We start from the raw sequence: 26,428 nt of genomic DNA, 5'->3' as shown, positions 1-26,428 counted from the left end.
AAGTTATTTTAATCTTAATTGTAGTTGGTGTTTACTGGGACCATGCACCATGCAACAATTCTCCATCTGAGAACTAAATGTACTCGGAGAGAATCACCAGAGAAAAGAACAAGAGACTCACCTTGCCTCCTTTGTCTGCACTTCGCTCTGAACTGTAGAGCTGCTCGCAAACAGAGGCGGAAAGAGAAAGAAAAAGAAAAAAACTCAGGAAATTGAAAAAGGAAAAGTTTTGCTAAACAGGAGAAGTAACAACGACTAGTGGAAACTACTAATACAACAATAATGGAGCAGAAAAGTTGTGAGAAAAACAGAAGACTCACATGGAAGGATGGAAAAGAGAAAGCTTTTTGTTGAAGATTTTAGCAAGAAACTTATTTCCACAGAAATGAACATATAAATATATTTGATGTTTTATGTGCTTAAATATCTCACTAACTTTGTCCACGCAGTCGTCGAAGAAGGCCAGACTGGCGTCTTTGTCGCTGACGAAGGAGCATTCCTCAATGAAGCGGATGAACATCTGAGTCTTCGTCATCAGCGAGTAGAACTTCTGGTGTGAGCGGTCGCGGCTCTTCAGGAACCCTGAAGACAAACATGTTAAAATAATAATATTACCTTGCTTATAGAAGTTTTCTTGACTAATGTGAGGATGGATTTGCACATTAGGCTGATTTACATAGCTGAGCTCATTTCATCTGCTGAAAAGAAGATTTTACAAGAGCATTTTTACATCTGTTTGTGGTTAAGAAACCCATTATCCCATCGAAGGATTTATTATAAATATAACCTCCGCTGGTCTTGGCTTGGATAATGCAAGCAAACACATTGTTATTAGTCTAATGGCCAATTTGGGATGTCCAACAACATGGTGAATAGCTTCCGTAATAGATGCTGAAAGCAGCTTCAGTGACTAATAAGTCTGCAGCGAGACTGAAAGCAGGATGGACGACCACTGGCTCCCAGCTCAGAGGTGGAAGCCAAACGCTGACAAGAGAAACACTTCCTGAAGCTGATAAATATTTTAGACCTGACACTGGCTCGCTCACAACCTGTACCATCAACTGATTCTGCCCTAAACTTCTCTCAGTAGATTCATTATACAGTTTTTAGTAGAGGTCTAAAAACGCCCTCTGGACTCTTCTAATGCCTTGATTGATTTAATGATTAGTTAAGCAGCTTTTCTTTGTTTTATTTCACTTTAAGTTGCAGACCCTTGGCCTCTGCTGGAGGCATTATGTCAATGAATGACGCAGCTCCAGAACAGCTTATAAATCGACCTTGAGGTGCTTAATGAACTTAATGTCCGTGTGAAAATGTAAACATTTACATTTCATTGATGAAGTAGGCTTGAGAAATTTTATTGACATCTCTTCTCTCTGCACTGCAGCATCCAAACTGATCACATCATATGGGCACAAAATGTTATTGTTCCAGAAATGAGTGCGTTCCATTGACTGTAAAGATTTGTGCAAATTTTAACCACAAACCCACAGCCTGGTGTTGGTGTGGATGGGGAGGGAGATTTAACCCCTTTCTCTCAGAGGCTGTAGTGGACTCTCTCGTAAGGCTACAGAGATGAAACTGATGTCATATGAATCTACAAGATCTCAGGAATTTATTGGTCATCCGACCTAAAAAGTTATGCCCGGGAACGGTGTTAAATAATGCTCCGTAATTAGGCAGTTTTGTACATATTTGATAGTAAGTACCCCAAAGTCGCTTTATGATACTTTATGCTAATCCCATGCAGTTTAAGGCAAAACTTCAGTCTTTTTCATGCATTAAAATGTTAAGTTTTCGCCTATTGTATCTGAATATTTCTGTATACCAGGGTCCCTAAACAGTTTGTGAATTGCTTAAATTGGGCATAACCCAAAAGCTGAGACTCGTGTGGTTCTTCAATGAGCCCAGTTTTCTTCATGTGTGAAGATGTGAGTCAGTGAAACATGAGCTCAGTGTATAAAATGAGCTGCTGTGACCTCTAGGATAATCACAGAATGAAATTTTACAACCACAAACTATAGCATTGAGAAGATGAATGGGTTTTGGGAGTGACTGTCAGCCATCGGCTATGGAAGATGGCAATCGCTAACCCCAATTACAAAGTCTAAAACATTAAAAGTATAGCTCATCAGACACATTAAGAGACTTATATTTTATTTTAGGCACCAAATTCCTTGTTACAGCGGTGATAGGATATTGACGAGCAAAACAGATCATCAAAGTAGTTGGTTAGATAGTAACAAATACACACTAGAAAAAACACTAACTTCATCCAACACTAAACCGATTCAACAGTTTCTAAAGAGAAGGAAATACAATCTGCATGTTAAAGTCACAGATGTTGAGTGAAAACACAGTACGTGGCAGCAGGGAAACATAAAAAACATTCCACACAGACACATTTTTGTTGTTATGGATTTCGGATCTGAAAACAGTCAGGACTCACACATGATGCACAAGTCATTATGCAACATCCTGCAGCCATTACTGTTTGCTGTATCGTATAACTCACACTGGACTCGACCTTGGCTGCAGCGAGGCGGCCGTGATTTCACCCTAACTCATTTCAGCTGTGATGTCAACCAGCTTTCACGGGCTCCCATCCAGAGGCCACGCTCAGGTCTCTGGAGCATTAAACAGCTGCGCCGCTGACGGACTAACTATCAGTCTGCAAGCAGCCTTGAACCTCCAACCTCCAGCATCTCCTTAAACCCCAACACTTTCTGTGCGTGTGTGTGTTCATGGACACTTATGAGAGCTCATGTATTAAACAACGCCATCTGTCTTTTGAGGCTGGCCAGCTGTACAGAGGAAGGTGCTACAGATGACACAGTATTTAGTTCATATATTCATGGTCTCATTAGCAATAATCATGCACTGAAACTGTACAACTGAGACTTCACGGTCGCAGCTAAAGCCTGAATAATGACGAATTCTAATATGATTTTTTAAAATCTGGTTTTAAAACCTCTGAAGCCCAACACCCACTAGCAGGTTTTAAAAGTTTGTTTTCTTAAAATCATAACCAAAATACAGTTTGGGAAAATCGTGTTTGGACTTTTCCTTGAATTCATCATGTCGAACATTTCCATTAGAAAAGTAACCTTAACAAAGCTTAAAATTTTAATATTTTTTTCACAATAACTTTATTCTACATGAAAATCTGCCAAAAATTATGTTTGCCCCAATTAGATCCCAGTAAAAACATTAAATTCTTCTCCTCAGCGACACTGAAGCCATGATTGATTCTCCTGAGACAAACAGTCACATGACAAATATTCTCTGAAAATCTGTTTACACTGAGTTAATTTAGCAAATAAATACTACTTGCTTTTTCCTCTTTTCTATGATTTATTTATGACATTTTAACTGTGTTATTCTTCACAAAAGAGAGTTGTTCCCACTTCTAGCTATGATTGTGCTGATTCCATAGAGCTGCAGTGAAATACAAGGCCACAGTGAGTAAAATGTGACAGGAGCAAAAAAAAAAAAAAAAGACACCCTGAAACTACTCTGGGTAGAGGGGGTTTAAATCACCTGATGGTCATGGCTCAATCACTGGCTTCGTTCTATTGGTTTTCTACCCTTCACTGTTTCACTGTTAAATTAAATTTGTGGTAAATCCTTGAGCGTGAATTGAAAGCTTGTTCCTGACCTTGGAAATAATGATTCCGGATCCACTTACTTATCTTTATTACATGAGTTTAAGATCAGAAAGACATCTGTCAAAATGCCAGAGCTCCTTCTGATTATATAGGCTTTGAATGACTATAGTCAAGAGCTTCTATGAGCTTCTAAAAAATGTAGCAATTAAGAGCTTTCTAGTGTTTATTTACTAGAAGCACACTAAACAACTAATTCTACCAAGTGCTCAATCAGCTCCTTCTTTCTTAGAGGAATTTCTGGTGTTTTTTACGTCTTTCAGATTACTGGTATTAGAACAGTGAAGCTTAAACCATCTGTGATCATGAAATACATCAGAGGGAATCGTCATCCTGATACATTTGGCTGTAAAATTGGTACAAAGTGGACTTGTTTTGGTTCATGTGAGGATATTAAAGAGGCTGCTGGGGGAAAAACACAGCTGTGTTCATGCGTTCACCCCGCTCTGCACGTGGATAAGCAGTGTTTTTGTGCTCCATGTGGTCAGAGTGACTTTACTCCACATACCTTGCAGGTCAAAGAGCGAACTGGCGTCCGTAGCCTTCTCAGAGGGCGCCTGGGTGATGGGTCGTAGGAAGGAGCGGTAGCCCTTCAGAATGGCTGCCATGAAGCGCAGGAAGGCCTCCTGGATCTCCAGCTCCAGTGTGTGGAGGCTCTTCCCGCAGCTCAGCTCCGACGAGTCGCTCATGCTCAGCTCCAGCAGCCCGTCGGGACGATGCTGACCTGAAGACAGAGAGGAGGGAGAAATCAACAGCTGTCATTATATCCTGTATAAGACTCTCTACAACACTTTACAATAACCGTCATTTATAAATGGTAAACAGATAGTTTATTAATGTTTAATCATCATTTATAAACCGTATATAGGCCATTTAGAATGGTAAATACATCATTTAATAATGTTTAACTAAATAAACAATTATAAATATTATTATAAATGGCAAATAGATGGTATATTAATGTAAGCTTATAGTTACTTTAACATTAACAGACAAGTCAATTATAATTAATTGTTTATTTATAGTTTTAGGTGCACTGATTACATTTTTAACACCATATTAAGTATGTAAATTATTTTTAAATGATTCATATACCTTTAAGAAATTGTTTGAAAACATTTAACGATTAAATATGTATATAGCACTTTGTAAATGGTTAATAATTGGTTTATAAACCATCTATAAACATAATTTAATTGGTTATTGGTAAAGTGTTACCCATAAAGGTTAAATCATCACTTCCTTTTTTATTTTTAAACAAATGCATACAGAACATATGCCCCCCTTTAAAAAGTCAATACATTGAAAGAATACATTTTAAAAAAACTTTGAAAAAAATGTAATTAAATATAAAGTAAATATATAATAAAAAATATAAAAAAATATTTTTAAAAGAACACTATTATATCATCTATTATACGACTAATAAAAAATATATTTATAAAAAATGAATATAATATCAAAACAATACTGCAAATATACCTCTCCAATTCAACTTAATGAGTGATATATTAAATACAGAGAGAAAGGAGAGAAATTAATATATTAAAAATAAATAATAATAATAATAAAGACAATAGATTAATTTTAAATAAATTTTACATTTTAATTGAATTTAATAAAAAAGGGGGGAGACAGAAATTATATTTAGGAGAAATATATCCAGAATTTGAGTCTTTAATAGCACGATATATATCTCACCAATATAATTAATCCAGTTACTCTCAAATTATTTAATCTTTAGTGAGTCATCATTTATTGCTGCTAAAAATCTATTGCATCATGATGAACTTGTTAGGATCAAAGGACACATATTGAACGGTCTTACAGCCAGAGCTCTGCTTTAATCCTTATTTGCAATATGACTTACTCAGACTTTAATTATTGGGAATAAAAATAAACCCCAATTGATATCAGAGTTTACAAACGTGGATGGTGCTTAAATGTCTTCACTTCTGCCAGGCATATCAATATTCAGCACTTCTGGCAGAAAACTGGGTAGATTTTCAACTTCAGTGAATCAGAAAATTCATTTATTCAACAACTCAATAAGCAGCAGGTTTCATGGTCTCTCAGTGAGCTCGCTCCACTGATAGCAGAGAAAGTTAACAATAACACAATGAGCACCGCAGCAGGGCAGACGGCTAATTAGCAAATTATGCCATGATGGGATTATTGCTGGGTTTCAATTAGTGGAATGGGGAGCAGAACTGGACAGATTGAATGAAAAACTCATTTTAAAGACAGCAGAAACTAAAAAACTGAAGATGATGAATGAGCAGAACACACTGTTACATTTTCTTTTACTTTTGATTTCACAGAACATCAGAAAAAAGTACAACTATAGTCCAAGTACCCTTTACGGGTCAGAGCAAATTACGTCTTAGCTCCAATTTGTTTGACTTATAGGAAAAGTGACAGCCAGACCAACTTAAAATAAAACTGGATTTGCTGCATCGTGGCTGTACGTCACGGCCAAATAACCAGGTTGCAGTTTATATTCATGTCCTTCCCAACTCATAGAGATGTACAGAGATTTATTATCTTTACCTGTACTTATTAAACACACAAAGTGATCTGTCTCTGTGTCTGTATTCCAATAGAAGATCAGGAATGGGCATCATTCATACTGGAAGTCTTGTCAAATCAAGCAAATTTCTGACCCAACATTCATTGTGGGAGCAACTGTTGAGCCTTCAAAGCATTAAAATGATTTAATTCAATAAATCATAAAGTATATTTCTACATCCTTCTACTGTACTTTTTATCTTTCAAGAAATGTATTGGCTAAACGTATGGTCTTTTAACTGAATGATAATCAACTTTGGATAGAAAAAGTATCTGTTTCCATCACATTATTTGTGTCTTCCCAGATACAGAATACAGAATATTTGGATTTGGTTGCATCCCTATCAATACTTCAGATCAGGTTGTTGCTGCAAAAAAGGTGCAAATTCTAAAAATTGGAAGCTTCAAGCACATCTTGTGTGGGATTTGTCAAATTTTGTGTATGAATTAAAGAGTTATGGCCCAAAATGTATTTTGTGAGTTTGACTTTGAATAACAAAATCTAATTTATTCTAATCTGTGGAAGAGAATAAAAACAATGACCATCCAAAATGACATGTGGACGCACTGCTTACCCACATTTCAATAAAGTTATATATTTTTATTCACAATCAGAGTGCCTCAGATACTTATATGACTCCATCAATACTGTTTTCCACCAAGAGTAAGATTAATCAGTCAATCTTTCAATGTATTGTGTCCTTGAAGAGCACCTGGTTTATTTTCATTCATACTTTTACCCATTTTTTCTTCTAATAAGTTCATCTTTGAGTCCAAGTGGATGTTTATGCCTGATTTTAAGAAATTTACTCAAGTATTTACTCTAGCATTCCCAAAAAACCCATAATTCTCCGACCAAAGCTTTCACCGGCACGGAGGAATAAAAACATGTAGAAATAGAGTCTGTCATCATATAAGGGTCCAAAGGAATTACCAGTGGCTTGAATTTATTTGAACTTGACTGTTAGAGAAAGTGACAGCTCACCCTTCTATTCATCTGAAACACAACATGAAAAGAAAGTTTGTTGAAAATGTACTTGGACTGAAACTGATGAAACAAAATCAAACACATTTCTAGAGTCATTTGTTCAGCTCAGGACTCACCGTCGACCAGCTGCTGGTGGAGATTGCTCAGCACATTCATCAGGTTTTTACAGGCTTTCTTTGGCAGGATCTTCCATGTGAGGGCTCGCTTATCTTCATTACTGGAAAAGCAGAAGCACACGGTGAGCTGCTGAGACGCAGAGAGGCCAAAACCAACAGGGACGGCAGTGGGACCGGAGGAGCCCGGACCACCCTAACGGCAGCTGGCAGTGAGGACGAAACATGGAGTGAACCGTCCCTGACCTCACCTGAGGCTCCAGAAGAATGCTTTCTCTTCATATTAAAATGAGTCTGACACTGTAAAAATAACCATTTTCACCCAGACTACAGGAAAACGGTCTGGACTCTAAACTTAGAACAGCTGACCGGGCAGTTTTGTGGTCTGGAAAATAAAAAAGATGCAGTAAAGGAGACGATGTGGAGCTCTGAGCTGGAGGTGCAGAACAATGTTCGGGTGCTCACCGCCCTGCAGTTCATCCCTCAATATTCATAATTCATCATTAGGGAGGCATCTCTTTGACTTTGACATCCTGATATCAATACCTGAACTTTGGGTATTGGCCTAAAACAAGTACTGATTCTATACCAGTGTTGAATTAATAAACCTTTATTCCTCACTGTGTGGTAGAGACTGGGATCAGTTTTAATGTGTAAGGCCTGGCCTTAACATTAGTTTCCAAACTTTGTTTATCATTCGTAAAAATCAACTACCTAGCAGGAAAAGCCCTTGTGCCTTACAGTTGCTCTTGAGTCTTACAGGCCATACATTTCCCCGTCACTGCAGAATTGCCATATAACCATTAGTTATTAATATAAGTTTCACTTTTCACTTTTAATCTTTTAACCAACTTTAGAGCCGATTAAAACTGCCAACTTTTTTGAAAAAACGAAAAACAATACAAAATGCTCTTTTTCTCTGGAAGGGATCAACTTTGAAACAAACACCACTGATATTAGTGGAGCGGCTAAGTGATATAATCTTTCAGTTTATGATACAAGCGTGAAAATTGGCATGAACACTCTCCATGGGTCACTTGACAAGAAAATTGTCCGAGACATTTAAAATTTTAAGATGGCGGCCATTTTTCAAGATGGCCGACACCTAAGTGGAGCAGTTAAGTGATATAATGGTTTATTTGGTGATACAAGCATAAAAATTGGCATGAGCAGTCTCTGTTGGTCACTTGACAATAACCCACCCACAGTTACTTGAAATTCCAAGATGGCGGCCATTTTTCAAGATGGCCGACACCTTAGTGGAGCAATTGAATGATATAATGGTTTATTTGGTGATACAAGCATAAAAATTGGCCTGAGCAGTCTCCATGGGTCACTTATCAAGAAAATTGTCCGAGACATTTGAAAGTGTAAGATGGCGGCCATTTTTCAAGATGGCCGACACCTAAGTGGAGCAATTAAATTATATAATGGTTTATTTGGTGATACAAGCATAAAAATTGGCATGAGCAGTATCTGTGGGTCACTTCACAATAACCCACCCACAGTTACTTGAAATTCCAAGATGGCGGCCATTTTCAAGATGGCCGACACCTTAGTGGAGCAATTGAATGATATAATGGTTTATTTGGTGATACAAGCATAAAAACTGGCATGAGCAGTCTCCATGGGTCACTTAACAATAAGCCAGCCACAGCTACTTGAAATTTCAAGGCGGCAATTTTTTTTTTCAGGATGACTGCCGCCTGCCATGTGGGCCTTTAAATTATGAATTTTCTCATAGAAATGTATTGGGTTCCTCAAGAGAGGTTGTTTGACTGTGCTTTGTCTGACTCCTTGCCCACGACCTGTCCAGTTTGGTAAAACCTGACAGGAGTTCCCTCCCACCGGCGTAGCTCTCCGGGTTCACCGAGGTACACAGGCTCCCTTACCATGAGGGCTTTTGTAAATACTTTTTTTATTTACTTTTTTTATAACTAACCATTACTACTGCCATTACTACTGCCATTAAACATGCCAAATAAATACTAAGCGGTGGGGAAACACAGTTGTGGTGCTGAACGGACAGTGCTCCAAAATAATAATTGAGCAATGGTTAATACTGAATGGCAATAATGACAGCTCCAGAGGCAACAGCAGCTCTGGCTGACACGGAACCATGAAAAACAGTATCTGAAACTATACGAGGGAACTAAACTGAAAATGTGAAAGCAATGCTACAAAGTAAAAACTGAACATGTCACAGTAATAGGCTGGTGACAAAATAGAACATAATGCGCCGATGTGGCGAGGGGAGCCGAGCCATAGGCCTACACTTGAAAACACAAAGGACAACAAGGAATAACACTGGCAAAAGAAACAAGCAAATAAGTTCTAGCAGGGGCAACTGAGTCCATATCTGTAGCACTTACACTTTCCAGTACAAGCCTTGGTGCACCCACATTTTGTCAACTCCCAACAACTCTCCGCAATAGGTGGAAGTGGAGTCCAGAAGACTTTCCACTCCTTGTCCTGTTTACCCATCCCCAGTCGGACGGGCTCGGCATTTGTGGATATCTCTCTTCAATGCCTGTCCCCACACATATCCAGCCTCATAAGAGGTCTGGGATCTTCTTGACCTCTTGACATGGATATCTTTGGTATCTTCAGTGTCTTTAGCAGCAGTGGATGCCTTTTTTTGTGCCCTTTCCAGCTGTGTGTTGTTGAACATAAGTTTAAAGCTTGAATGATATTTTGCTCTGTTTCTTGTCAATGTGCTTTCTATGCCATCACCTTCATCTAGTCGGGTTGGACTACGTAAGATAGGCAGAGCATTTATTTTATGAAATAATGGAACATTTCTTGCAATGGTATCATAACCAGTATGATCTTGGTGTCCTGCTGTTTGTTTTCTCAACTGTTATGATTGCTTCTGCAATGTCTGCAGCAAATTCAAAGGCAGAGGACAAGGGTTTAGCCTTTTACCACCTTTTAATAAGCACTTTGATGTATGGGATACAACTAAGTTCATGCCTTAACCCTACACTTAGTCCAATTGTTCATCCAATGCCATTTTTACCCTATACGATCTGTACACCACCCGGTTAACTAAAACTACTCAGAGAGTTGTCGTCTCTTCTTTGACTAACTTTACAATTGGCTGACACTGAACCCCACTCTGAGTTTAACAGCAGTCATATATCACCAGTGTGCCCTGGTAGTGCAGATACTCACTCTTGTCTAATCTGTCTATGATCAACAAATCAAAACAACTGTATTATGATGTGTTAAAACTTGTTTTCCAGAATAATCTAAAACCCAATACATTTCTCTGAGAAAATTTATCTTTTGAGGATCCAGGGGGCAGCCATCTTGAAAATAGAAATTTCAAGTGGCTGGGAGTGTTTTTTTGTCAACCCAAGTAACTGTGGGTGGCCTATTGTAATTTAAAGGCCCACATGGCAGGCGGCAGTCATCCTGAAAAAAAAATTGCCGCCTTGAAATTTCAAGTAGCTGTGGCTGGCTTATTGTCAAGTGACCGACAGATACTGCTCATGCCAGTTTTTATGCGTATATGACCCAATAAACCATTGTATCACTTAACTGCTCCACTAAGGTGTCGGCCATCTTGAAAAATGGCCGCTATCTTGGAATTTCAAGTAACTGTGCGTTGCTTATTGTCAAGTGACCTACAGATACTGCTCATGCCAATTTTTATGCTTGTATCACCAAATAAACCATTATATCATTCAATTGCTCCACTAAGGTGTCGGCCATCTTGAAAATGGCCTCCATCTTGGAATTTCAAGTAACTGTGGGTGGGTTATTGTGAAGTGACCCACAGATACTGCTCATGCCAATTTTTATGCTTGTATCACCAAATAAACCATTATATAATTTAATTGCTCCACTAAGGTGTCGGCCATCTTGAAAAATGGCCACCATCTTACACTTTCAAATGTCTCAGACAATTTTCTTGTTAAGTGACCCATGGAGACTGCTCAGGCCAATTTTTATGATTGTATCACCAAATAAACCATTATATCATTCAATTGCTCCACTAAGGTGTCGGCCATCTTGAAAAATGGCCGCCATCTTGGAATTTCAAGTAACTGTGGGTGGGTTATTGTCAAGTGACCAGCAGAGACTGCTCATGCCAATTTTTATGCTTGTATCACCAAATAAACCATTATATCACTTAACTGCTCCACTTAGGTGTCGGCCATCTTGAAAAATGGCCGCCATCTTAAAATTTCAAATGTCTCGGACAATTTTCTTGTTAAGTGACCCATGGAGAGTGTTCATGCCAATTTTCACGCTTGTATCATAAACTGAAAGATTCTGGCAAAAATGAGCACTTAGCCGCTCCACTATATTGCTGCACATTATACATTTACTGTACTTATTTATTTACTTGGCATATATTCCCAACTGACATTATCAGCTTGAAAAATAGTTTAAAATAAATTTAAGCCAGAACTCTAGATTGAAAGCCAGATATAGTAGTGCGCATGATTTTATGCTGTAATGGCCGTGAGAAGAAAAATTGTGGTTCCAATGGGTTTCAATGGGACATTTTGTCGTTAAGGATTTCTTCTGTATTTTGGGTACAGTTAATTATAGACTCATTATCAGAGCTGAGGTTAATAAAATTCTGGGGGGAAAATAAATCACACACTGACAAAATTAGTGCCTCACAGACAGGCAAACATAACAAAATTATTACAAATAAATTAAAAAGCCAAAAATGTTAAGTGAGATAGAGGGGTTAAGTTTTTCAAAACTATTACTTTTAGGGACGCGATTGATCACATCAATGGTTAAAAAAGTGAACATCAGTGTGAAGGTTGTTTGTGTACTGTACTCACTGGAAGATGGTGTTTGTGTCCAGGTCCACACAGCTCACATCGGGCGGGGGGTCATAAAGGTCAAAGTAGCGAGAGTCGACTCCCACAATGAACGGACAGGGGGCGCTCAACACATCGGCCAACGCCAGGGGGCACAGAGGGATGTACGGGCACGGCCAGTGGAATGGGAAGATCATCTGAGGAGGAGCAGAAAGGGGAGAACGTGAGATGAAACAGAAGAAAAGGTTCTCTCCCCTGTAAAATGTTGCAGGTTAAAAGGAAATAATGTCAAACACGTAAACAGAGATGAAAATGGATTCACTGCTTATATCCAGAATATTAATGCAATTAATTCAGTTTACTGAAAAAACACAAAAAAAGAATACATGCAGGATGAGGAGTCCAAAGCCATAATGTTGAAACTCACAGACACCAGAGCCTCGGTGACGCTGGTCAGCACGGCGGGTCGTAACGAGTGGACCAGGATCTTATGTTCAGTGACGGCGAACACCAGCAGGGTGATGGCGTTCTCTGGTCCAAGGTTCTGGAGCAGCGTGGAGAATCGACCACCACTACGAAAAACACAAAGAAAATGCAAAATATTTCAACCTCCTGGTCCTTCAAACATTTTGGGTTGAAAAATACTCTACAGACCAATAATGTTGTCATGTCAATCTAATAGACATTTTCTGTATTTTTTTATTATTTCAAATGCATGAAGGGAGCTCAAATTGATAATATAGAAAATATTTTTGTCTCTTTCTGCCCTTTCAGTCGTCAGTTGAACCTGACATACCAAAAACCTTCATACAAAATAACATTTATTTGTAAAGAGAACTTTTCACGGCTTAAAAGCATGAAAAACCAAGTCAGAAATATAGAATAATCTTCTCAGAAATCTGACTGGATTCAAACTTTTGTGGCAGCAGATTACAAACTATTAAGCTGAAGTGTTTATGCACTGCAAACTTGTACGTGAGAAGACCAAATGCATTATTCCTAATATAATATATTTTATCATAAAATATGTGCTGTCACAGATCACCAAAAAACCCTGTGTGCAGCTGCTCTTACCTGAGTGGTAAAGGTGAAGACACTGGCTGGCTCAACATCAGGCTGTCATGAGGAGAAAGCTGCAGAGAAGCTGGAGAGTGAGATAAAACCACCCGAGCACAAGACGCCTGCACTGAATCATTTAAATATTCATCCATAATGGAGGACCTAAACTGCTGCACCCCGCCAGGCAATCCTTAACACTTCAAGAAAAACAACACTATTGTCTCTGCAGGATGAAATAATTACCATTTCTAACATCAGCAGCAAACGTCACATTACTCTTTTGACCTGAACTTACCTGCACCAGGATGCGAGGCCTCTGAGAGGACGGGAAGGGAACTTTGTGCATAAAATGACAGATGTGCCTGAAAAAAGAGGAAGAAAAAGGGGGTGTGAAGCAAAATATACCAGCAGTTGGCAGCAGGATAATCAGTCAGTGCACCTCTGTCCCACAGGTTAGAGTTATTAGCAGCTGTAAAACATGAAAAGCACAAATCTTCTGTTACAAATAACCTCACCAAGTAAAGTAAAAGTCCAAGCTAAAACGACTTTAGAGAACTGTAGCGGTGATGGATTTTGCATTTCTGGAACTATTTTGTTATTCGGTGCAACACTAAACATGTCTGCTGTCTGTCCCTCAGATTAACTGCAGATACTATCTCCATTGATTTAGTTACTCTGACACCGTAAAGTAAATTCCTGACCAAAAATTTTGCATTTTGTCAAGGAGAAACGAATATATCTGTCTTAATGCTCCATTCGGACCAGATTTATTTCTCAAAAGGCGAGGTCAGGCTATTTTTAATATCACCTGTGCCGGTCAGTGATTTAGATGCCATCAGAATGAGTCTAGAGAAATCTTTTAATGTTTTCAGGTAATTATCAGACAGCATTTCAACAGAACAGAGGATCTATTGCCTCAAATAATAGAGTTGCAAAACGTAAGAGAGCTATTTGAGGCGCCCTTGGCTCCAGAAGTAAAACTCCCATATTTCCTGTAGACTTTGTTATGTGACTCAATTGGAGCATTTCAACGACTGAGATCAGCATGAAACTCTCCTGGTCATCATCAGTATCCACAATTAACAACCACATTAGAAAATACCTCATTCTTTGATTAAAAAAGACAGATTACAAGTCTGTGTGCATAAAAACTTCAGGGGAGAAGTTAACTACAACTCCCAGGGTGCATTACAGAAATAAATATCCATTCACTGAAAATAAAATTCTGTGATATGCACCGCTAATGAGGGGCAAAAACTAAAGATTACAGTGATTAGAAAGCTGATTAAACATTACTTTTGCTGTTAATTACAATGTTTATAAAACTAACAATATGAACTTTTGTACATTATTTTTGGTTTCATTTTCTAAAAAAATGTGTTGGATTTTGTTTACAAATTCAACAAAAGAGCATCTAACTGGCTTCTTCTCTTGAGAAACAGCTACTGAGGCTCATGGGTATTGTAGTGATTAGATCCATCTGCCATGCTAAAGTGACACACAAAACTTTATTTCTCTCAAAGTAGGAATAAGTCAAATTCGTGGTTAGATCATACGTCCGTGATCATGTTTTCACATTGTTGAAAGAAAAATTACAGAAAAGGGAAAAAAAACTTTAAGAACCACTTTGTAAAATTAACAGTTACCAAGAAGTTAACAAAGCATTAAATGGTGATGTCAAGCTGTAGTACTCACACACACGGATATTTCTTAAAACATCGCTTTTTTTATGCATTTTAGCCTTTCCTTCACATTCAAACTCTCTCATTTAGACCACTAAAAACAAACCTTTAGTAAAACTTCTGTTTTCAGTGTTTACGTGTGAAATCTGAGTTTTTGGCTTGTAACTTCTGTGAGTGCTGGTATCTCCTTTGTTAGGAGTCACAAATGAGGCAACATGAACATCAACTCTTCTACTATACTGACAAACAGAAGATATTAAAATGTCTGGCTGCCAATACATTACTGGCTTTTGGTTTGGCATGCTCATGACAGATTTTTTTAACAGTGCTTGTGTGGACAGGGTCTTAATTTTTTTTTGAGAACAAAAGAGAGGAAAAACCTGTTTTCAGAAACACCTGTGTACATGTTGACATGTTGACTAGGTGTAATTATAACTCACTTCTCGATGGGCAGGGCGTGGGGGCCGGAGATGGAGTAGCGGTAGAGGAATGTGAGGAACTTGCGGAAAGCGTCGAAAAAGGGCCAGTGGGAGAGCAGACAGATGCACTTGTTGGTGTAGACGGAGCGTGGAACTGCGGTGCTGTTAGTGGAGCTGCTGCTGCTGGTGGCTGTCCCTGTACGACCAGAGGACAAGGAGGAAGAGGAGGAAGAGGAGGAGGGGGGTTTCTGTGGCTCCGGGCTCAGGAGACCCAGCTGGGAGCTCTGCTGATCAGTCAGACACTCCTGTGGGAACGGCTCGTAGAACTGAATGGCAGCTCCGTACACCTGAAACAGAGTAGATAAATCATGGATATGCATCATATACAGGTGTATCTCAATACATTAGAATATGATGGAAAAGTCCATTTCCATTAGTTCAAGTCAAACAGCCCCAACCAAGTATTGAGTCATATAGATGGAAATACTTTTCATAGACCAACATTTCCATATTAAACATACTTTGTAAAAATGGTCTTTTGTAAGATTAAAATTTTTTGAGACACTGAATTTTAGGTCTTTGTTAAATGTAAGCCATAATCATTATAATTAGAAGAAATTAAATAAATTAAGACATGAAATGTTTCATTCTGTGTAATGGATCTATATAATGTGTTATTTCCACTTTTTGAATTGAATCACTGACAAACTTCTCTATGGTATTCTAATTTATTGAGATGCATCATATACAGTAACTGCATGAACTCCTAACACTATCTAAAAAAACCCAACACTGCATCTTATAGTTACAGAGATGAATACATTTATGATGTAACACAAACATTTCTTTTCTTTCTAAGGTCAAACTGGCATGTTGGTTTACCTCTACGTCACCACTATTAAAGTGTTTTTGAATGCAACTCTCACTACTTCTGCGTTAGCATCAGGGCTGTGTTGTATTAAAAATGTATGAAAGTATGATGTGTGTATTGTTGTGTTTTGTTATTTTGAGAGACTTTGGAGTCCTTCAGACTTGCCTGCCTTATGTGAGGAGTTTATTGAGGTTAAGATAAGACCTTGTAGATGTTCCTGAGTTCAATGGTTAAGAGTCTCAACAAAAGATCACACAACATTGTTTTGCTTCCTACAAGGTTTCGTTATAATAAATCATTCTGTATGAGTGACACTCAATAGTTTTTGTATGACCGTGGATAAAGACAGAAATATGTTTTATATCTCCAAGATGTTCGTGCAGGATTCAAAGACACAGTCACACTTAAAGTAAGGACATCCGCAGCTTATCAAAATATTCTTTTATTTCGTTTTCTATTGTCAGTCTGCAACAAATGATCATATTCCTTATCAGTAGATCTGCAACACCCAAACATATTAACTGATAATGAAATATGACAAATAAAAGCAGCAAATATTCACAGTTGAACAGCTGGAACCTGGGATGATTTATCTTAAAAAATACAACTGAAATGATTCATTTTTAATAATTGTTATGTTGGTTGACTAATTGATTAAGCCGCTAATTGAAAGAGTTTCAGCTCTTTCCTGTCACTTTCATTGTTTCTACAGTTATGTTTGTATCCACCCACACTTTTATTTGTTAAGCACTTTTTAAAAACAGTTACAAAGCACTTCACAATTAGAGTTTTCAAGACTGAAAAATGTACAAAAACAAGTATGCATGCATCCATCTAACATCCAACCGACCCCACAAACATACATACATATAATACATGAGTTCTTCTATACCTGTGAGGAGCATTTTTGATATAATTTTCTAACCCTCTTACAACCAAGATTTAGGGACAGTCACAAATATTGTCATTGTCCAAGTGTAATTTAAAAGTATTTTCTAACAATAATTTCCAGAAGAGAAAGTCTAAGAGAAGAACTTCTCAACCATATTTATGACATTTCATTTGTGTGTATTTGATCTAAAAAAAAAAAGCAAAATATTTGCTTGTGTTTTTTAAACCTTGTTATTAATAATAGGAATAATTTCCAAAGAGAGTCCAACAAGAGAGCTAATAATGTAAAGAATCAGATAGCTTAGAAACCTCTTAGCAGCTCTCTGAATCATCCGTGCACTCATAAGTTAATGAAAACGTCAATGAGCAGAGAAATGAAGTTAGTCCAGTGCCCCCCTGTTTAGCCTTTATTGAACATCAATACCACGAGTGCCAACTGTGGCCAAACAAACAGCGGCGAGCTGAGCCAGCATCAGCATTAGGACAAATAAATCCCTCCGGCTTCCTGGAAATATGAGACTTCCCCCAATTCACGCTCACATCAAAGCTAACTGGCTTATCAGCCGCCCGCCTGTGAGAGTCGGTTTTCAACTGTTCCCCCCAGAAACGGACCGAGGCGGCCCGGGTCTTTGTTTGCAAATGACTGAACTGAAGCCGCCTGTGTGTTTGTGTTCGTGTGTGTGTGTGTGTGTGTGTGTGTGTGTGTGTGTGTGTGTGTGTGTGTGTGTGTGTGTGTGTGTGTGTGTGTGTGTGTGTGTGTGTGTGTGTGTGTGTGTGTGTGTGTGTGTGTGTGTTGTGTTCAGAAATGAGGCCGGCAACATTGTTTTTCTATTCTTCGAATACGAATGCCAATTGTAAATGCAAGGCATGTCATTAATACAAACAAAACATTTGTTATGTTGTTTTGTTTTTGTGTTTTCAAGGTAAGAACCAAATGAACCAAATCCCCAGTTATCCAAGGGAATGGTTCAGGTTTATTCTGTCATAAACAACCTGCAATATAAAAACAAAACAAGAAACAAAACAAAAAAACTTTCCAAAACAGGATTTATGATTTGGGATGGTTTAGGATTTGGTTCTGAGTCATTCCTTTAAAGTCTGTCTGAGTTAAGATTAGTTTTGAAAGATGAAAAGTTTAGTTTAGGCAGTTTGAAGTTTTTTATTTTGCACAATAATAAGACAAAAAAGAAAAGGATAAAGAAATAACAAAAGCAAGGTGCAAGGTGCAAGGTAGCGGCAAGAAACCTAATAGGGCCTCTACCGATATTAAAATTCATTAACAAGTTATATTAAAATCAAGTAACTATGAAATTCTCGATCACGAAGAGCAACTTTATGGAACTTGGGTCGGCTTTTTGCAATTGTTCTGCAAGCATTTTTGCTGCTTTTGTGTTGCTGAAGCACCTGAACGTCTCAAGCTGAAGTAACTTTAGCTCAGAGCGGAAAAAACCTAACATCATGGGTTTCTTTCCAATTGTCCGATCAGAAGATTTGAGAGGCAAAACAGTTACTGAATCATCCTAAAATAAGCTTTGAGCTGACGATCAACCAGGTGAAGCTCCTGAACCAGCTGGTGGTACTTCCTGTGATCTCACCTCCTTCTGTGGATCTCAGGTACACACACTGGCTCAGGATTTAAAAATGCAGTTCACTCATATGATCATGAGAGAAATCCAGATTCCCACCCACAGTGGACTCCTATAAACAAATCACAAGCGTTTATCTCATACGAGGCAGGTTTGTTAGGGTGACTGATGTCCAGTGTAACTCATATCAAACTGTCAAAACAAGCAGCGCTGATCAAATCAAGAGTCTGTTGCTTCTTTGCCCATTTCTCACCTCAAATGTTTTCAGAAACACATTGTAGTGCACTGATGCTACTAGCTTATTTTTCCTGCTGAAAGAAAGGACCAAGTATAGCCCCAACTTGCATGTATCACTCAGTCTTTTAGATTGCTCTGATTGGTTGTAGGTTGATTCGGAGGCTTTATAGTCTGCACTCATAGATAATGCCCCTTGGAATGAGAAGTTTCAGACTACAAGTCACTTAAATTGCCAAGAAAAAGCGAGATTCATCTTGAAGCGAGAGCAGCAGCCCTGCTGTACAACTGTGTGCAAAGATGTTAAATAAATTGCACCACCTCAAGTATCTGCAACACTAAAATACTGCTTAGATGTTCCTGCATCAGTAATAATATTATAATAACTAAAATCATTATCAAGAAAACTATGGAAAATGTCTAGATATCAGCTCTTAAATTAAACTCTTATGAGCTATTTTTGTTGTTATCATTATATTTGTCCAAACATATGTACCTTAAGTTGTACCAGGCATTAAAATGAACATTAAACTGAAGAAAACAAGGTGGTCTAATATTTATCCATGACTATATACAAAATAATGTAACAATGTGAAACTTCTATTTCTGCAGGTTTCAACCTTAACCTTGGATAAGTAAAAGTTAGAGTTCTGCATGCAAAGGAGTGTGTTCTGGTTTAAGGAAGTACTGAAGTCAACAGAGGGTCCTCATAAGTACAGAAACACAGAGATGTGTGTGTACACGGGTCAACAGATGACTCCTCAGTTAGACATGAAGTCCGCAGACTGCCGAAGTCCCGCTGAGTCTCCCTCTGACCTTGGCCGGTAAAAAACACAAGTCAGCATACAAACTGTCCTCACCAAATATCCCCTGCATGTGCTGAAGCAGGCCCTCCAAACAAACACACACATACACACACACACACACGCACGCACACACACACACACACACACACACACACACACACACACACACACACACACACACACACACACACACACACACACACACACACACACACACACACACACACACACACACACACACACACACACACACACACACACACACTCGACTTAGCAGCAGCAGGCCGCGGCGGGTTTGGCACCAGTGTCCGCAGCCGACCCCTAACTGGCCTTGTGCAGCCGAGCTGCTGCTATCTAAACATCAGTCGGCTTTGGATGTTATTTGTTTTCAATCACGATTGCGTTTCACCGCACAATTCACTAATATGTGTCAACATGAGCCACGTCCAGAATCGGGCGGCGCTCCAAACCCACAGACCAACACGGAGGGAAGGGGCTTGTGTTCGGGTTTGGAGAGCAAGAATGTTTGTGTGTATGTTTGGTGTCTTAGGCTGGATTTATGGCTCTCCAGGCTGCACATAAGCAAACAAACAGGTGTTGTTCAGACACCTGATTGGGGGTTTAATGTAATAAAAAAAAGGAAAAGTAGAAGAAATTAGGAAATCAATTTGAGTCCAGTGTAAACAAACCTCTATATCCATAAAACAAACAGGAAATACTTTGGATTATCAATATAAACATCCAGGACAATAACAATCATAAGCGCTTTGATGAGGCATTGTTTCCTCTCCTCAGCAAGAAGGCCACTTGTGGCAATAATATGATGAAATGCATGAAGAAACTCTGAAGGAAAAAGCAATAAAACCTCTCGATAAGAAGTTGGATCAATCAGTCAGCTTGTATGGCATGTTGTTGAGACTCCTGAGACGAGCACATCAGTCTTCGATTACCCATAACACCCTTACCTGTGTGTTTTCAGCCGACAAACGGAGATCACGTCTCAGACTGATCTGAGCCGCCTCAATCAATTAAACACGGTGGATAATAGGAAATGACTGATGGATCATCTGATGGGTCCTGAAGTTGCTTCATACATGCTGATTCTCACTGAAGGGCTTATTAATGTCAGGACTCTGAAATTACCTGCAGAATGAGCTATATATTCTGTCCTGTCCTACTCTTCAATCAATCAGACTTTATTTGTATAGCACTTTTCATACAAGATAAATGTATCAAAGTGCTTCACATAAAAGAAAAAAAAGGAAAAAAATAATAAATAATAATAATGAATAATAATAATAAAACATAGAAACAAGCAAACACCCTTGGGAGAGAGAAATAGGATTGTGACCACGTTTTATAACTCTGTCTTAAACTGTCCATTTAACTGTATTTCATTATTATTATTGTTGTTATTATTGTTATTTAATTAATTAATTATAATTATGTATACTTTCATTCTTTTAACTATTGTGTATTATTTTATTATTTAGTTAGTTATTTTCCCCCATTTTTTATTTATTAATTATTATTATTATTATTTAATTTATTTATTTTAATTATTATTATTAATTAATTCATTTATTTTATTTCATTCTTTTTTTATTAACTCAAGTATTTGTCTACGAGGTAACTGTTGGTTATAAGAGGGAGGGATGGGGGTTTCATGTCTGTGGTTGTGTTCATTGTGTATTTTTTTCTTTTTTTTTTTAAATCAATAAATAAAGTTTTGAAAAAAAACAAACAAACAAGCAAACACCCACAGCCCAACCCCAATTCCACCATGCACAAACTGAGGAAGTGCCATCTCAACATTGAGCAGTGAGGAAACATTGGAGGCAGGTTAGAAATTAGGTAGAATAAATAAAACATAAAGTAAATAATAATAATAATAATAATAATAATGATAAAAAATAATAAAGCTAGATAAAAAAGATGAAAATAAATAAATGATCAAAAAGTAAAGCATGATAAAATAAATATATAAAAATAGACTAATAAATAATAGCAGTTAAATAAACAAATAAAGGAGAAGATGCTGTAACACTAAGATGGATGAGCAGAAAAATATTTTAAAATGGTTCAAGTAAAAGCCAAATTAAAAAGATAAGTCTTAAGTTTGCTCTTGATTGATCTGGTGTGTATAACTAGATTTGCAACTTTCTTATTTGTGTTTGGTAAATTTCTTTAGCCAAAATGAGTTTTTTTCCTTAAAAGAAGATGGTTTTCACATGGCAGGGGCAATATGCACCCTGACCCACTTTCCCTTCTGCCATGTGGTTTTCTCATGCCCCACTGTGGTGTGTTAGTTGTGGTCATGTCAGCTGTATAGATGACAGTTACAGTCTGTTTATGAGGTCTAACAGTCACTGACACTCTCTTGTGTCTGATGCTGCTACTGAGATGTTTGTGAGTCGTCTGGAGGAGAGGGAAAGAAAGCAATACAAGTATGAATCTGTGCATCCATCCGTCTTACCTTCTCTCCAGAGGCTCCGGTGAGGACAAAGGTGGAAAAGACAGGCAGGGAGTATTTGGTGTTAGCTGGCCAGCACTCGATCGTGGCCCCCATGGGAAGGCAGAAGAGAGGGACAGACTCTGGCAGAGGGAATGACTCATAGTCCTCCTCAGGATATCTGCTGAATAAACCTGGAAGGAAACAAAAAACAGAACAAACAAACTCAATTTCTAGAGCTGCAAAGTGCACCCTCTCACCCCTGTGATTACCAATTAACAGCTGATTCAGATGCACAATCGCCTTTCAGCGGAGCTCAAAATGAAACAAGTTCAGTTTATTGTGATCACAGTGATAATGTACTTTATTGAGTCGGTGTCTCTCTGGAGACGCCTGCCTCAGTAATAAGCAATCAGTGCTCTGTAATCAGGCCTCTGGGTCATTAGTCACTGTCAGTGGACACAAACGAAACAATGATGCAGGGGTTTTCATTATGTGCACTTTAACTCTGTGCTTCGTTCAACTTTGGCTCAAAGACTGTATGGGAAACAGGCACTGAATTTTTTAACAACACAAACTAAATGACAAACTTTCAAACCAGTCTCTCACATGTTGCATCACAAATTCACAAACTGCTGCACAAATATTAATATATACACTACTGCTCAAGAGTTTGGGGTCACTTAGAAATGTCCTTATTTTTTTAAAGAAAAGCACTTTCTTTACTGCATTTTCGATTCATTTTGTGACTCATTTCATGAATAAAAAAGTTTTGTTGTTTTTCATGGAAATCAACACTTTTGAGCGCTAGTGTATATATTTCTTAAAATTCTGTATTATTAAACACTTTGCGAAAAATAATCTGACACAATTATTCATCATGAAAACACCTGCATGTGCACAGCTACATTATAATACCTCTGAGGGAAAAAATAAACACAAATTGCTGTGTCATGAAGACTTGGTCAGCATCTCCAGCTATAAAAGTTTGTACCACTTTTATTAGAATTGTTCCATTGTTAAAGAACTAATGAACAGATGAAAGGGTTCAGTCATTTGCTTTTCTCCACTGCAGTATCATTTTGTCAGGCAGTTGGACTTGTTACAGTGACAAAGTTACAAAGTGGTGATGGAAAACTTGTTAAAATTGTCCACAGCACAGGTCATTTGTTGTGTAAAAAAAGTTTTGCATGCCTCAACACTACAGTTACCAACAGGACCAGAGAGCTTAGCACACTTAAAAGAAATAGTTTTGGGAGTTATGCTGACTGACTTGATAATGAACAAATAATGTAAGAAAGCTTTTAAGCTTAGCTCGGTTGCTTACAGGCAATCAGTTCACAAGTTCACTCAAAAAAAAACACATATTTAACATAACATTCGTCTGCTCAACGGTCTGCTGCAAATCATTGTTTTTTGTGGAACAGTTTTACTCCTACTGGAGGTGAAATAAAAGTAACGCAACTCAACAAGTTAAGATAGCTTATTTTGTATTGGTCTCCATTCCCTTCAGAGTTCAGCACAGTCCAGATGGATTCATATTGATCAAAAGCACAAAATAGTGTGTCAGAGTTCACCAAAATGCAAAACTTTTGTGCAGATTAATTTTGCCTCCTCAAGCTTAGCATTTAGAATGATAAAACCCCAAACACACAGTAGGTGTTTGTGTCAACCTGGTGAATGTGAGTGCATTATTCACTCTCCTTTTAGCTCGGTTTATACGGAAGCAGAGAATGGCGATGGATTTTTTTTTGTTGATACAGCGTCATCTCGTGATAACAACTTATTATCTCGTTATCTACACCAAATATCATTTTCGCGTGATAACGAATTAGATGAACTTAGGTTGTGAGGCTTAATTAGGCTGTTTTGAGGGAAGTGCCTGATGCATGATACAAAGGTAAGTGAAGTTCAGCAAAATGCAACATTAACAAAATCTTTTACCTTATTAGTTAACTACAAATGTCTGTAAAACATGGGACTTTGCATAGGTGTAGATATAAGGTCTGATGGAATCATATTGTGAAGAGACTGAAAACAGAAAACTGGCTGTCAGCTGCTCACTTCACTATATGCAGTGTAGCGAAGTTTAATTGCACTTACATGCTACATTGTAACGTTAGTTGTCAAGTCAGGTGTGTGTGTGTGTGTGTGTGTGTGTGTCTGCGAGACTGTCAACATGTCTTCGATTTGGGACAGGAGCTGATGTTGACTATGTGGACAAAATGAGCATAGTGTGCATGTCCGGCCACGCCAATTTAAAAAAAACATGGCCATTCTCGGCTTCTGTAGGTTTGATCTCCACCAACTCCTGACGAAAGTAACTGCTTCTTACATGTCCTACTTTCCTCAGCAGCTGGTTGCTAACTTTATCTGTTTGGCAGGTAGTGCACGGTTTATCAGCTGAAATCAGCTGCCTGATGCTGCTGGAAATGGAGCTGATAAGATAAAAACAAATGTGCTGTAAAAGCAAATGAGCTAAAATATAAAAAAATAAAAAAAGGTTAAGAAGCTCCATAAAGCTGCAGTTAGTGACAATGTAATGAACATGCAAGTACTTTTTGCTTTCTGATTTTGCAATATGTCATATAAAAATATCGTGGTGAATGCAACTTTTAATGTGGTATCATTTTCAGGAAGTTGCTGCCAGTTCTCGACAAACTCAGCCTGCTCAGTTCTGGATCAAACTGTCACATTAGTCTATAAATAAAGTCAGATGTTGCAAAACACGTCTGTTTCCAAAACTCTATGTGTGCTGGGTTTTTCCTGGCCTGAAAATTTTGAAAATAAACTTCATTTCTGTCAACTGAGTCATCCAAAGCTCCAGTGAGAAACAGATAAAAATCGCTCCATTCACAGTCTGCTGCATATTTCAAAATATGTACAACAAAACATCAGCGGGCCTATCTGAGGCCGAGCCAAACACAACTGCACTGAGCCAACAGTGTTATCAGAAAATGACAATCTTCTGTCAGCTGTGTTTGGCACTGGAAACTCTCATGGATTTAATGTAAAAGAGGTGCTGTATGAACATTAAATATGGCAACCATATAACCCATTGAAAGGGGAAGAATATTGGCGTGCAGAGGCTTATCTCTTCGCTGCAACTCTGAGGCATCAACATGCTTCAACAAGCCTCAACTTGCAAACACAGCTGTAGCAGAAAGTCATCCTGCAGCAGACCCTCGTCTCTCAAGAGACATTTCTACAACAACACACAGCTGCAACAAATACTGAAAACAGCTAATAAATATTTATCACTTCAGAATTAACTTCATTTTTAGTACAACTTTTCCAATTTCTTACCCCTTCGACAACAAGAAACCACAAGTATCTAGAAGCTTTCTCACTATTTTGTTTTTCTCACATACATAAGTAATTAGGGGAAAAACTGAGAAAGGAGAGAAAGTATCTGTAAGGTTATCTGATATCTTTTATCAGCAGGAGGTTCACATCAGTATGTGGATCTGCGTGCTCTGGTAGTTATGGGATTAGGAGGGCTTACCTGCTTTGTAGGCTATTGTGTTGGTTTTGGCCACAGACTTCTTATAACACAGGTAGACAGAGGAGCCCCACTGAAACAAGAGGGAAACAGAAAACTTAGCATGTTGTTTTTTCCTTTTGGTCAGGAACAAAATGCATAATCCTACAAAACTAACATCAAATTTCGAGCTGAAGTCCAGTTACTCCCTCCCATTCTTGTCATTTTTTCGCATGTTTGGCTCATTAAGACTTAACACCAGCTGGAAATCATGTTTTTACTGACCTCTTTCTGGCCAGAGGAGCAAACTTGTAACTTGTATATAAGTTATTAATATTTTTAACCACAAGAAGTCAGTGAAACTGATCTTCAGCTTGGTGTTAAGTTGCTGTTTTTAACATTACTGCAGATTTTTATAGTAGTTCTCTCATCCCAAAAACGATTTTGCAATTTATTTTTTTTGCAAACTCTCCTTTTTGGTGCATTCAAAGATGCACCTTAAAAATCAGCTGCTGAACATAAAAGAACATGACAAAGTGCATGTTTGTTTGTCATCTGGGCTTTGATCTCTTATTACATATGACTGAATGCAATGTTTTAGCAGCACACTCTTCATTTCTTCATGGCTTTGCAAGATATTGGCTATGTGGCAACTATGACATCCATTTCTTTTTAAATATAGATTTTGGGGGTAATTGTACATTCATTAGAAACAGAGTTGAGAATTGGCAGGAAATAAGGAGAGAGTGATGGAGGATGACGTGCAACTAAAGTCAAAGAATTAATACTAATCCAATCTTTGGGCATACAACAATGATTTCTACAG

The 26,428-nt window shown here is 38.0% G+C and overlaps 1 protein-coding gene across 1 annotated transcript in view; it reads right to left on the bottom strand.

The window, feature by feature from the left end:
- The window catches only part of LOC131982739 (C-myc promoter-binding protein-like), a 109,081-nt gene that overhangs the window by 47,344 nt on the left and 35,309 nt on the right, over positions 1-26,428 (bottom strand). Inside the window, 11 exon segments of the mRNA XM_059347320.1 lie at positions 122-160; positions 437-582; positions 4,174-4,389; positions 7,338-7,438; positions 12,143-12,318; positions 12,549-12,693; positions 13,196-13,254; positions 13,476-13,542; positions 15,303-15,628; positions 22,146-22,315; positions 25,627-25,696. Of these exon segments, the coding sequence (XP_059203303.1) occupies positions 122-160; positions 437-582; positions 4,174-4,389; positions 7,338-7,438; positions 12,143-12,318; positions 12,549-12,693; positions 13,196-13,254; positions 13,476-13,542; positions 15,303-15,628; positions 22,146-22,315; positions 25,627-25,696 (1,515 nt within the window).

The sequence above is a fragment of the Centropristis striata genome, chromosome 2 (assembly GCF_030273125.1).
Source record: "Centropristis striata isolate RG_2023a ecotype Rhode Island chromosome 2, C.striata_1.0, whole genome shotgun sequence".
Lineage (NCBI taxonomy): Eukaryota > Metazoa > Chordata > Actinopteri > Perciformes > Serranidae > Centropristis > Centropristis striata.
The sequence above is the reverse complement of the archived record's forward strand: the minus strand, read 5'-3'. Positions and strand labels throughout refer to the sequence as shown.